This window comes from Gymnoscopelus braueri (genome assembly GCF_963280865.1).
Source record: "Gymnoscopelus braueri genome assembly, chromosome: 8".
NCBI lineage: Eukaryota > Metazoa > Chordata > Actinopteri > Myctophiformes > Myctophidae > Gymnoscopelus > Gymnoscopelus braueri.
In genome coordinates, this window is record NC_137609.1 from 46,118,636 (window position 1) to 46,133,924 (window position 15,289).

The 15,289-nt window shown below is 41.1% G+C and overlaps 1 protein-coding gene across 1 annotated transcript; it reads left to right on the forward strand.

The window, feature by feature from the left end:
• The first annotated feature begins 2,493 nt into the window (after positions 1-2,493).
• On the forward strand, positions 2,494-15,289 carry kctd7 (potassium channel tetramerization domain containing 7). The gene is made up of 4 exons (XM_080434602.1): positions 2,494-3,095; positions 5,991-6,160; positions 7,638-7,816; positions 9,411-15,289. The coding sequence occupies exons 1-4, from the start codon at positions 2,658-2,660 to the stop codon at positions 9,785-9,787; spliced, it is 1,164 nt and encodes a 387-aa protein (XP_080290728.1). The 5' UTR covers positions 2,494-2,657; the 3' UTR covers positions 9,788-15,289.

The window sequence follows — 15,289 nt, forward strand, 5'->3', positions numbered from 1 at the left end:
AATGTCCATTTCATTAAATGGACATACAGATGTCCATTTAATGTCCTTGATGCAACATTATATTACAGAAAATATTAACATAATTAATTAACTAGAGTCTCTAGTTAGTCTCTGATATTGTCCTTCTAAATTATCTCTAGCCTAGAAACAACTTAATAATATCAGTCACCTCACCAGAAACAGGGACATGTGTTTTCAATGAGTCCTAGAAGTGTTTTAAAGTGAAATTCCAATTTAAGTGATTAAAATCAGGGAAGGACAACACATAACGTGATATTACAATATCTAAAATGTCAAATGAATCAATGATATCTAATCGCACATCACCCTATCAATCTTATCAATATATTGCCCAACCCTAGTTCAACGTAGTAGGCTACACCCAAAAAGCTTCTTACTGCTCTAGTCTGTATTGCAGTACACAGCAATCAGTGTTATATTAGTTCAATAATTCATATTTTAAGGCCTTTTCTTTATTAAGTCCCTTAGGCATGTGCTTTAAGTGTTGGAAATTCGTGTACAAATACTGCAACTGACAGGTAAATCAATATTGTAGTAAATGTGTTTGGACACCAGGTGGCTGTATCTCACCCATTATCCATGCACTATGGGTCAATTTGTACACTTGGTACTCGGGAGTGGGGAATTGACTCCACTGACACATGACATGAGAGACGTTGGAATTGCATTGATTCCATGGCGCTGAACGGGGCTGAAGAGAAGACATTATTATAAATCATTGATCAGGTAACAAATTAACAAGGTCATTCATCATGGGTGACATGTGGCCTTGCTATTTTCAGAAAAAGTCCCATTCTTTGATATTGAATTGGTTAAAATAACTTCCCAGAGATTTCAATTTGGAATCCAACGGTTTCCTCGAAATGCAAATGATGTTTGCACCTATAGTTATTCAAATGTTTTATGTCATCAGTCCTATATCATTTTAACAGTAGGATATACATCACCTGTGTGGTCCGACTCCTTTAACTGTTTGACTGTTTGTTTGTTTGTTTGTTTGTTTGGTTGTTTGATTCATTCATTGAATTCCAAAAATATTCTACTGCGATTTTTTTTTTTTACTTCCAAGTTCAGATCCTTTCTCCATCCGACATGTTTTCAATTTGAAAGACTACAACATGAAAATAATAAATTCCATTTATTGTAGGCCCAAATAGCCTAGCATTCTTTGGGGGAAATTCGACGTGGACAAGAGCGTCATAATATGTGATTTAAATGTAGTACATTAACAGAATCGTAAAACATGATCAAATTATTCAAAACACATACAAATGTTCAACTGAATCGACACTACTACCGGTTCTGACTAATAGACAAGCGTCTAAAAACGTAACAGTTTATGCATAATATTACGAGCAAAGAGAACTACTCGAATGCATCACAGAGCCGCCCTCTTTTTATACCAGAATTGGTGACCTTTCAGAATATGTAACTGTAGACGTAGCTCGGCGTTTCTTTCTATTGTCAACTCGTTCTGTTTTGTTTCTTCTTAAGTGACATTATTTTCCCCGATGTAAATATGAATTAAATAATAACACCTGTCCTGACCTGATCATCATGATTTGTGTGCATGGGGTTCTCATCTTAAACAAGCTTAGTGCTTAATGAGAGTTCCAGTTTAGTAGACCTTGTATTGTGAATTTGTACTTCCATGTACTGTTATGTACTGTCATGTACTATTCTCATGTCTTACTAAATAAACTACATCAATCAAAACATCAACCTATGAGCTGCTACCACTGTAGTACAGCTTACTCCTCATATTAGGTCACCCATTTCGGCGTAACACCAGTTCAGACACTGGTTTATTATTGTCAACCACGTGATTTTTGTCTGGTGTGCGGCATTCATTCTGCCACAACCACTGATGTTTGGTTTTGTGTTTGTAATTGCAACGATATATTACTGTCATAAAATTATTAATATTTAATAACAGCTGTAATATCCTTGCTTGCAGACGGAACCCTGGCTGCAGAGAGGAATTTACAGTGGATTTATCTGACGGGTGCCTCCCCTGAGCCACACCAGGGTTGCCATGTCCGCTTATTATAGGTGACTTTGGGCTTATTTTCTGTGAAGTTGCTTGTAAATATTGGTAGTTGAGGGTTGCGTTTTTTTTCGGATTTTTTCACATGACGCTCGTCGGACAGTCATGTTTCAGGGCTTCCCCCGTACCAGATTTGTGTACAAAAATCATAATATTCCACACTTTATTTCAAGACTTTTTTTTTAAATATAGCCTGCTACTGTAGATCTGCTATTTTGCCGATGTGTATACACTGTAGCGTCCCCATCACGCTGCATTATGCTGTAGGTTTAAAGTCCTCTAGGCTAGCCTCTAGTGGAGTCTAGTTGCTTCTTTTGGGCTTGTTTTCGTAGACCTGGTTCGGCTGATTGCTTGTTTCTCTCACAGAACCTGGCAACACTGACTGAGTTCTTTCTGCTTGGCTGCCTGGGACTGTGGGAGGGAGGCTGTGTTGTGTTCCAGCGTGGATCCATCGTAGTGTTTCCATAGCGATCACTGCATCGGGATCGGACCTGTCCTCCTCACCCACCCCGGGGCCCCCCCGATCCTCTGCTCAGCTGGCCACTAGAACAACAACAACAACAACAACAAACGTCGCTGGTGTGCGTGCATGCAGCAGAATGGATCCGACGAACCACCCCCGGCCCACAACAACGGCGGCGGCGACCCCCGCCACCTCCTCAACCCCCCGTCCGTCCACTCGTTCAACATCCCCGGTGGCCCGTTATTACCGTCCGCGGCGGCGGCCGCTTCTTCTTCGGCGGCGGGGCCGGGCACTTCGCGGGTGAGGCGCTTCGTCCAGGAGAGACAGCGGACGCTGCCGCTGCCCAGGGTGATGGTGGTGTTCTCCAGCGACCACAGCGACAACAACACCATCACCACCACCAATAACAAGACCCCCGCGGCGGGCGACCATCATGCCAGTGCCGCCGCCATGGCGAGTTCGGATCCCGGGGAGGAGGATTTCAGAAAGCCGCTGGCCATCGCCGCGGCTCCTAACATGAACCTGGGCAAGGCGCTCCGCTCGACCTTCAGTGCATCGCAGGAGGTATTATTACCGTTACAGTATGTATGGGGCCCTGTGTGTGTGTGGGTGTGTTATTGCTACTGTACCGCTAGCATACTGTACACACACAGCACAGGAACGCCTCTGAATTCAGGGCGTGTGTGTGTGTGTGTGTGTGTGTGTGTGTGTGTGTGTGTGTGTGTGTGTGTGTGTGTGTCCGTCCGTCCACTCCAGCGTGGATACGTTCTGTTCTTGGATGAATGACTCCTACTTGACTCTCTGTGGCACATTTTCACATGGACCAGTCCAGTGATGATGTCCAGTATAGTTCTAAAAAAGATCTTCAAATTGTAATGTATTTGGCCGCGGACCCCCATCTGAAAAAGGGTTTGCCAGGGACCCCCAGAACCAAGATTTATGTTAAAAAAAGAAATTAGTTATCAAAATGATAAAAAAAAAAACATTTTCGACATTTTTTTAAAATCTTAAAAAAATAACGTACAGACTCGCAGCGCAGCACGCACAGGGACGCGCTGTGAGCTTGTAGATCTGTTATTTTTGAATAGCCAACGTATAAAGTGGTTAAAATAATTCTCAGGCTATATTAACTGCTTTTGCTGGGGACCCCCTGGAACTCCCTCCAAGGACCCCTGGGGGTCCCCGGACCCCACTTTGAGAACCACTGCACTACACAACATGCCTGCTGTTGGGATAACAGCGGTACATGTGTCAGTGTGTTGATAGATGGCATGGCACTCATTATGATTATGTTCACTGTTGTGTTGAGTGACTGTACATACTGTATATACAATATATAATAGCCTACCCACTGATGTAGACTATTACATCAGCCTCAAGGCCAGTCCACAGTCCACACCAATGAAACTAGTCGCAACTTCTTGCAACAAAACCATTTTAAAGGACGACTTCACCCATCTTCATATAATTGGTCCTCACTAATGCTCATGATAAAATGGTACCATTTTTTCCCCCCTACTCGTTCTGTCTCAGAGGAGGGCTGTGGAAAGTTCCGAGTCCCGTCTACCAGTGACATCATCGATGGGGAATCCAAGCTAATAGAAACTGCAGGCTTTCTATTCCTGGAAAGTTGCAATGCAATAATAGAAGCCATTGTTCTCACGTTAATAAAAATCTAAATAAAAAATGTGAAATCTTGTTGGGGAAAAAAATCCTGCCTAACGATGATGTCACTGGTAGACAGGTTTCTGGACTGTCCACTGCCCTACGATGAGACACAGACCAAGTAGGTTTTTTTAAAACTATTTTTTCATGAGTATTAGTGAGGACCAATTATGTGAAGATAGGTTGAAAATGGGTGAAGTCGTCCTTTAAGGCCAGTCCAACTCCTTGCAACTGACTGCCATTGGGGATAAATGGTTGCAAGTAGTTGCAAGTAATTACTAATTAGTTACAAGTTGCAAGGAGTTGCATTTGTGTGGTCTGGCTGTGATATCCTCTGTCAATATACTCTGTAAACACACATATTATCCATTCATTTATAGATCACCAATGATTCGCCACGCAACATGCAACTACTTGCAACCGTTATCCCCAATGGCAGTCGCAAGGAGTTGCAACTAGTTGCATTGGACTGACCTAAACTTGTGTACTTAGAAATAGATTATACTGTACATACCCAGTCAAAGGGCTAGCGTCAGATGTTAAGTCTACTTATTAAAAGAAAAAGAAAAAAAATCTAATAGTCATATCACTCAACTCTCACCTGTAGCCTACCTATTCTGTGTTTCATGCTTATTGTTATTGCTGCAACAACACCTGCATTTCACCACAGAGGTCAATAAAGATCTATCTATTTATCTATCTATGCAATATAATAATATTGTATTGACATGTCTCCTGTCCACCTCTATTTCTACAGACACGTTTTACAGTACATGCAACAGATTAATTATATTACACACACACAGTTATTCTTCAGGGGTCTGTCCACTGGCATTGGCTCACATGGCAGTGCTCTGTAGCCACTAGCTGGGTCATGACTACCTGTTACGTGTCAGGTCTTATAATGTCCAAGCCGAGCTGATGGATCCCCATATGGCCAGTATATAACCACAGGATAATCCTGTGGTCTCTTTAAGCTGCCAAATGCCAATAGGCTATTATGTCGTTTGGCATTTAGAAAATCCAAGCTCTGCTTCTTGAAGGAAGCGATCCGCACTTTCAATCAGCCACCTTAAATGTGCCCCTGTCAGTCAACCATTTTCAGTCAAATATCACCACATAAACATTTGGAGTGTTTTGCACTGCGGAAAAGGGGAAATTGAATTGCACATGTTTTGATGCATCATTGTGTAATGTATACTCCAGATGTTAAGTGAATAACACCCATGTCTAGAATGAAATGATGCAAACTTTAAATCATCCACCTCAAATGAGACCCAGTTTAGTCAGATGTATCTTTATGGTTATGCGTTGCAGGAAAGAAGAGATCGTGGAATTTGCAATGATAATACTGTATATAAATATGTGACAGGAAAACCATTTTTAGAAAAGATGGCCTAATAGATTGCACCAAAGTTTATGGGGCCATTAAATTTCCATTGAATCAATTTATAATCTGGATATGTGACAGCTGTTGACAAACATGTTAGTGTCACCTTCTAAACCGTTCTCTTGACAACTTAAGCCCTATTTACTCAATGAAAAACACACGCAAAAATAGACAGAATAATCGAGAGAATAGCTGATCTACAAGCTCACAACACGTCACATCGCAAGGAAGAAAGAAAGAGGGGTGACAGGGTTGATGTGATTAATCTCTTCCTTGTTATCGTACAATTTCCAGCTTCCTAAATACACCAAGAGTAAATTAATTATCGTAACCCTCACTGTGTGAGTCTAATTTTCTCCAGTGTGTGACCTCACCTGCTTCCCTTTCCATCTGATCCCATCCAGTTCCCAGAGGTCATTCCTCTCAACGTGGGGGGCACCTTCTTCACCACCCGCCTGTCCACACTGCGGCGCTACGAGGACACCATGCTGGCCGCCATGTTCAGCGGACGGCATCACATCCCGCGCGACGCAGAGGGACGCTTTTTCATTGACCGGGATGGGGCGTACTTCGGGTGAGCAGCGTTGCACTATTAGTGCCTCTGACCACCAGGAATATACAGTATACACAGTGAAATCCTGATTTAACCCAAGTGTTAAATGAACACTTAAGATTTGGGGCATTTTCTTGGGTCCCCTTTTTGTTAACCCATTATGACCTGAGGCCGATTCTACAAAATGTCTTCTAAATTCTAACAGTTTTCTGAAAAACTTAAGTTACTATATCAGTGGTGCTCAAACTTTTTCATGTCAAGTAGCCCCCAAATTATATGTATTTGGCCGTGGACCCCCATCTCAAAATATTGTTTTCCAGGGACCCCCAGATTGAGTTACTAATGTTCGCTTTAAAGGTAGGGTAAGGGATATATGTATATATATTTTTGTTGTTGTTGTTAAAAAGTACTATATTCTGATAGTAATCATTGCTACAGAGCGTTTGTTTGGTCACAGGGGTCTCTCCAGCTCTTTAGTAAACAGAATATAGTACATTTTCAGGTAGGTGACAACATTTAAGCCAATCAGGAGAGAGCACTGAAAATGCCTTTTCTGTTTAATAAAGAGCTGGAGAGACATGGGAGACTCCTTTTACTGAACAAACACTCTATAGCAATGAGTACTATCAGAATATAGAGCTATTTAACACTTATTTCAACCAAATTAAATCACTTACCCTACCATTAAATATATATATATATATATATATATATATATATATATATATATATATTCAAAGATTTGCACACATTTTCAAGATTTTTCTAAAATAGCAGATCTACAAGCTCATAGCGCGGCACTCGGTGCTGCGCTATGAGCTTGTATATCTGCTATTTTTAGGACTAGGACTGGCTGATATGGACAAAATCTAATGTCACAATAGTTTTGACAAATTACCCCTTAGCCATGTTGGGGATGATTATTGGTGCTTTCACAAAAATATTTACATAATGATATTTTTGATAAATAATCATCAGTAATGCCTATATAATAACTAAGTGGGTAAAGGGAAATACTGGTATAGCTGGAACAGCCAGGTAAGTTCAGAGCTTTACATCACTTTACTGTAATGTAGGCTTTCATAAGAGGAAAAGATAACACGTGGCCTTATAATATCATGAATATTATGATATCCCAGACCATATCTAGTCTCACATATCACAATATTAATATAATATAGATTTATTATTACACGTTTTTATGACTTTACTTAAGTGCATTTGGTCATTTATTTACAACCTGAACGTGAATGTATGCTGGACATTATGCTATGTTGTGGTGGTGTTTGAGGCATAATATCTATTGTCTTGTATCTTTATATTTTAAATACACAACAATGAAGCCAAGAGGAGTTTCTGCATGGGTACAATACGATTTCTATTCTGCATTGGTCTGTGTGTCATTGATTCAGATGCTGTAGATAAGCCAGTATTATATTGCCTTTGTACTGTCACACGGGTCGTGTGTGTCAAACGGTATATCGTTTCCCTTTCAAAGTGACATCCTAAAGTTCCTGCGAGAAGGCGAGCTACCTCACAGAGACCGGGTCAGGGCGGTGCACCGGGAAGCACAGTACTACGCCATGGGACCCTTGCTGGACAGCCTGGAGGCCAGACAGCCACTCACCGGAGAGAAGGTGCGGCAGGCTTTTCTGGACCTGCTCCCCTACTACAAAGGTGTGGCTGGCATTCATTTGATCTGAATCTGCACAGTAAAAACCTCTGTGTTAATTTAACTCTGAGCGTGTGCAAAATTACGGGTCCATTTGGTTCCATTTGTACACACTCAGAGTTACACATAGCACATTTTTAACTTAAATCCCGTTGTTCTGATGTGAGATCATATACGTATTGTGTGGGTAAAAAATACCCTATGTCTATGCGTTAGTGTACAGCCGTGACGTTTAACTAGTCGCTTCACGTCTTCGGGCATACGGAATGAATGTGCGGCCGATAATGTGAAACAACATGCCCAATAATGTAAAACGCAGTGTTTGACGCCAGAACTGTGCACTTCCCCATTCGAAGGAGGAATATACAGAATTATTAAATATTATTTACCAGACACTCAAACATGTCGTTTCCCACCTTCGGGCATACAGAATATACACCTTTGATGTGACATGATGGGCCCCGAGAACACAAAACAACGTCATGGGCAGGCCTGGAATTTCGTCATTTTAGGGGCAATGCCTCTTGGCCTTTGATGTTGTCCATTTTTTTAGGGGACTAAGGCCAAATGCCAGGGCAGGAAGGCCATCAATCCATTGCAAAGAATTAATTGAATTTAAGGGTTAAGGATGATTGTAAATGTAATATGTAGACTATCTGCAGTGAAATAAAAAAAATATGGTATTTACAATCTGATCCATGCTCAGCCCTGCACCAATCAAAGTCACTGGATTGGTTTAAAGAGGAAGTGAAGTGAGTGAATTCTTCACCCAGGGAAGTGAAGAATTCATAATCACAACTAAAGACACACTGGAAAGAAAGAGACACTGGTGTCTACATATTGACAAGAAAAAGACAGAGGAGAAAGTGGTACAGTCAGCTGGGGCATTAAGGCCACTGTGGCCTCAGGGCAGGTACTTTTTTTTGTGGGGTACAAGGCCAAACTGTGGGGCAACGACGGCCATGGCCTTCGTGGCCTCCCTGAAATTCCTGCCCTGGTCATGGGCATACTATGCATTCCGTCAGGAGAAATACACAGAAGAAGGCAGTATTACCCCCCTTAGTCATCCGCACATTAGTTATAGGAACCTGAAATCCATTTATACTCTTGAATGGTTCTACAGTAAAAATACATTTGTCATTTTCTGTTGCCATTTAAGTTCCAGGTTGGCATTTCCTCCACACTTGTGAGCTGTGCTGAGAATTTGTTATCAGTACGGTAATATAAGACGAGACAAGCTGTTGCCTTGGGCTGGATATGTGCCTGTTAAAATGCCATTCAATAAAACCTGCTACTATGAAATAATAATTTAGTTTTAATTGCCAATATTGTGAAAATGAGAGTGATGGAATATTATTCTTATGAAATAATCTGAATAGTAAGTTCACCATTTACTGTCTCATTTGTAGTACTAAGTTCACTTTATGGAATCCACAGACATCTAGTCTGCTTGGCAGAAAATGGGCTGTGTTAGAATGCAGTGTTAAATAGGTGCCGTCCTGCTGGAGGTAGTAAATCTAAACATTCATTCTTCTTTCTTTTTGCTTTCCTGAATCACTAAAAACATGAAAAAAAAAAACTATTCCTTCCTCCTTCCAGACAATCTGGAGCGCATCGTGGAGATAGCGAAGCTGCGGGCCATGCAGCGGAAGGCGCGCTTCGCCAAGCTGAAGATCTGCGTGTACAAGGAGGAGATGCCCATCACGCCGTACGAGCGGCCGCTCTTCAACTCGCTGCGCTTCGAGCGCAGCGACAGCGAGGCCAAGCTGTTCGAGCACCACTGCGAGGTGGACGTCTCCTTCGGGCCGTGGGAGGCGGTGGCGGACGTGTACGACCTGCTGCACTGCATCGTCAGCGACCTGGCGGAGCGCGGCATCACCGCCGACCAGCAGTGCATCGGCGTCTGCGACAAGCACCTCATCAACCACTACTACTGTAAGAGGCCCATCTATGAGTTTAAGATCACGTGGTGGTGAAACGTGGACTGGAGGGGGGAACCTACGGGTCAATACGTGCTCCTTCCCGACGTCGGAAGATCTCCCGGTTCGGAAAGGCTTCCCGAACTATAGTTCGGAGAGAGCACGGACATCGTGGAGGTGCACGGGTTCCGAGGGAAAGTTCTGGGATCGCCCTTTCCGAAGCTCGGAATGGCGTCAATTTGTAGTTATTTCACCTCCCTTTCCGAAGAAAAGATAGGAGGGTCGGAAGGAGTATGGACCGCGCTATATGTTCACCTTTACGGCCCCCGGGTGTGGGGGGGGGGGGGGGGGGGGTGGACCACGAAACACTATGAATGTCCTGAATGGGTGCTTTTGTCTTCGTCCGAACCTGGGTTGATGTGAGTGGATGATTGATCACCCCCGATTACAAGAACTGACGACAAAGAGATACGGAAGAAATTGCCGAAATATTGCAGAAATGATCTTCTAGGACACAGTTTCTCAATGAAGGTTTCAGGGACCACCACCAGGTGTCCAAATGGACCCTTACAGTTCTGTAATTGTGAGCGTGTACAAATGGAAGATGGGTGTCCCAGAGAAAGAAAATGGTATCAATTGGGGGTCCGTGGACTAAAGGGGCTTTTTTTGAGACGGGCAGCGATATAACACCTCCGTTGGTCTCACTTGGCTCCTCGTGGGAATAGATGCGTTTTTAACACGTTGCGTAGAACAAATGCGATAGGTTTGCACAAATCACTATTTACTATTAACCAGAGCGACTTACAATAAGCAAGGTAAACACATACATCAAATGCAGAGAGACAGTGTAGTGCCTCAGTAAACTAGGATCACGAGTAAACCAGGAACCTGCTAAGGTGCACGAATGCGACAGTTTCACAGGAGTGCGCCCGCTTGTCGTTGCGCCTGTCATATTGCCCGCTCCTCCCTACCTGAATTACAAGGCATGTATGAAAAGCCCTTAATGCATAACTTGAAATGAAAAGGGCTGAAAATCTCTGACCTAAACTATGGTATACTGGAAATACCCCAAACCTACACTGCAAAATGTGGGTCCCATTTGTACACCCTCAGAGTTACAGACCCATAAGGGTCAATTTGGACCCCTGGGGGTCCCCGGACCGGACCTGACGTTGGGAACCAGTGCGCTAGGCTCCGTCATTTCTTTTGAAAATCTCTATCATGCTGCTACCATAATATTTTAATGAATGAGTTAGTTGAAGGTTTTTGTAAGCCGGTCGTTTTGTGTCATTTGCTTTCAGTTTTCCTGTTCCCATCAGTGATCGTGTATGCTGTTAACTACGCATTGTGAGCCTGGAGATCTACTATTTACGCAATGTTTTGAAAATTCTAGTAAGTTCTTTCAAAATGGACAAATTGGACCGTTTTTGAAAATTGCAAAAACAGCAGATCTGCAAGCTTTCCATACACCTCCAACTATAAGCTACTAGTCATCTGTCCAAGGAGTGTTTAGGATTTAAGGGTAAGTTCATATTTTAATTCTTAATTTTCCATCCCTGTTGTGATTCCTTGGTATCTTTGATATGAGAGGACGCCTTCAAATTCAACCGGGATTCAGTGAATATATACCTACATGTAAATAACTCTAACTTCTGGTTCTGATGCCGTCATTTTAAAGACTTCTATCCTTCACATAGGTTAACTACAATGTGATTCTCATGATCAATACCATTACTATTCATCTTCATGATAAGTTATACCAATAGAGCCAGCTTCATAAAAAATACACGGTTATAAAATGGCTTCAAATAATGACCTCAAATCGTTGCTGTCGGGCAGAAACCTTGTATCTTCATGTTTAAACTTATTTATTTTTTCTTCGTAAATTAACGTCCAACTTCGTCATGCAAGAATAGCACACAAAAGTTGCGAAAAATGGCCGATCTACAAGCTCGCAACATGTCAGCTTGTGAGCTTGATGTAGATCAGCTATTTTCTTTCTGTCTACTTTTGAAACATTTTGAAAGTGAGTCTTTGGGTTTTCTAAGTAATGAAAAGTATTAAAAAGAGCCTGGATCCATTGGATCACAGGTTATTTTCTCCATTTCCTGAAAAGTCAAGGTTTTGGGCATAGTTTAGTTAGTAAGTAATAACACAGGTTATAACCAATCGTGGTTAGTCCAGGACTTATTTCCATTGTGATCCTCTTACAAACAATCCAAAGGTTTCCACCCGACGGGGTTAAAGTGTATCTTCAACTTCTAACAAAAGTATAAACGCCAAACATCCCATATTAATGACTTGCGTCTGGCTGAGATAAAGATCTTCCTTTGTGTTTAAATATTGGAGCTGTTGGGTAGGGTGACATTCCTCCTCTGCAAACACCACATATGGTGCCATTTTCAATCGCGAGCTGTTAATGCAAGCACTGGCAAAAGAATCATGCCGCTCTCAAAAGCAGGAATGGGACTACTAAAAGTTGCCAAAATTGGTATTGAGAGCTTCCAAATGAGAGGCAAAGTTCATAAAGTCATATGCTATTATCTTAGTTCTAAAAAATTACTATATACTTTATATGTATATAGACGTTTGGAAACTTTTCTATAGTATACAATACGTATACTGGAATATCAGCTATACACTACAGTTAGTAAAGTTACCCTCGATTTGTACTCGCATAGTTGTGTGACATGTTGCACACTGAAAATAGCCGATGCATAGGCTCACAAAGGCATACCGCTGCGGCGCGTTGTAGATCGGCTGTTTTGATTGCACGAAACCAATGCGCAACTGAGTATGAATCACCCTTTACTCTCCCAGACTCTTTAATGTCATCACAGAGAAAGATGGAAGGCTCCCAAGATGTTTTACACACTTGGCAAAATGAATAGGTTTTTGTTAAAAGTTTCTGTATACATTCAAATGGATATTTTTTTGGAATAGGCGTTTTGCATTGTCAGTGCACGTTGTGGTGTAACTGGTACATACATTTACAGCCCCTGACCCTTGTTTAACTTGAGAAAAGAAGCATAATACTAGTTTATCCATATGGAATCGTGTTCTTAGATGGTGTGGTAACTCGGGTCAACCCCCATCCAAAACTAATTTACTTATGGGGTTTTAGACGAAAAAATCTGATATTGTACAGAAATCATAGTAATATCAATATGTTTGATCGTGTCAGAATGTCCAAGACAAGAAAAAGATTGTATTTTCATTACTGCATCACAATCCTTGCTCGCTACAGAAGTGTATTGCATTCATCTCCAAAAGGAATTTGGTTAGGTTTTCTTCTAATGTCAACACATTTTCTTGCACTGTTGACATTTTCTCATTATATTGAGATCTCTTCTTGGTATGCAGTCTATACATGTCAGTTGTCATTATCATTGTTATTAATGATTTCAAGGACTCTCTCAGGCACACTTTGCGATGGATTAATAGTTTAAGTAACGGTAGGGCCTTATTCTCAGTCAACCCAAAGCCAGCTTGAAAGCATATTGGATGATTTATTATGATCTGATCATCACATATTGGATAATGTGTTCCTAAAGGAATAAAAGGACATCATGCCAGATAATATTTTACCCTCTGTACTACCCTAAATCATTTAATTAATTTAAATTTGTGCTAAGTCCAAGTTAATGACTTTGTATCTGTTACAATCAAGAAAGATGGTGGCTATTGCCTTGCCTGTTCACCCATTGCAAGGCCGTTATTGAACATTCTGCCAACATGCTGCTTGTTGGTCTTATGTGTACACTGCAGCAATTGAAAGAGATTTAGGATGTACTGCCTTATCACCAGATTACTGATCTTGTGGTGCTATGGTAGATTCTTTAACCAATTAAGCCCTATACACTTCGTCTTATAACAAAAGGTGAAAATAGCCAATCGACAAGCTTGTAAATCGAGCTATTTTTGCAAATCGTTTTGTAAGTCTTTCTGAAAACATAGGGGAAAAAAGAGGAAATATATAATGAAATGCCCAACATAGGGACAACAGGTTGAAAGTGGTGAAGGTTACAGGTCTGATACTGATATGGACATCATGTCATTGTCAATATACTGTAAGTGGAACGTTCTAATCAAAATTCTCAATCACAATCACAGTGATATGACTGTATTTGTTGTGATTGTGGCACACACTATTTGCAAATCATGTTTATTTTCCATTTTAGAAGTCATAGAATAAACTTGGATATCTGCATACTGTACAAAGCAACATGGACATTATATTCTGTACTGTTCAAAAATGTCCAATTATTTGATGTCTATTTTCAAGTGCATTAATGACAAAATGTTATGATGCTTCTAACTGGAACATTGTGAGCTATGCTTGTCTGGTACATTGGTGTGATTTGTTAGACGCAAACGGGCTTCTTTGTACAAACTCTACATACAGATGCAGTGGCGCCCTCTCTTGGACTAACTATTAATGTGATGCACAGATAAAATATCTCTATTACAGTGAAAGCTCAGGTTGCCATGAGAAAAGATGTCAGAAAGAGAATAGGGGCCCTGTCTTAGCCCTTATGCCTAGGCGGCGTGCAAGATGGGGCCCTAGATCCCACTATCTGGAGAACACCTGATTACTTCTTTCAAGATAAATGCTCTTCCAATACCTTTATGGTACCGTAGCAACTGCTGCACTTACACCGTGCCATAAATGAGTCCAGGTGTTTCATGGAAATCAGGTTAAGTGCCTTCTCCCAAAGGCACTGCAGTTTTCCAATTACTAGTAGCCTAATTCACCAATTATTTGCATTCCATAGTATTAGTGTTTTTACGCCATTTGACAATTGTGAGCTCAAAATACATAATTAGAATGTGTTTCCCGAGTTTTTTTAAAATGACTGATAAGTGACTGGTGAAAAAGTGCAATGAGTTAGCTGGTACAATCACTGTAGTGTTATAGGGTGTCCTTTTAAAAAAAATATATAGTGGGGTCTACTTTAGTTGTTTTGCAGGTATAATTTATTTAACAACCCTTATGGATATTATGTTTATGGCTCTTTTAATTCCCTTCACAGTCCGATCCTGAGTGTAAGTGTCGTTTACTCTAAAAGTGTACAAATGTAACCAAATGGACCAAATGCAGCCCAGCCCCTCTTGTGAAACGGCTTAAAATACCGAACAAATAAAACAATGGAAATAGCGGAAATAGACGATCTACAAGATGTGCTGCAAAGTTTTTGGACAATAACTGAATGCCCAAAAGAGCGACGGCAGGTTCAAAGTGTTGAACTGGCACAATAATCTTATGAATTTTTTTAATTATAATTTATTCTTTCCAATTGGCCCTGGCCCCCACTTTGAAAATCACGTTTGGTGACATTTGTTCACTCTCCGAGTTGAATTAACGGATTTTAGTTCTGAATGTTTAGTTCCTGAATGTCATCATTAATCACTTGTGAATCATTTCATTGCTGGCTGTAGCCGCCAGTGGCACAAGAAAGTAAAAAGGTGTTCAGCTTCACCGGTGTCCCACTATTCAGTCTTATCAGACTCTTGTGTTAACATGATATTGCATTATTTGTTGTAATGCTCTGCTATATT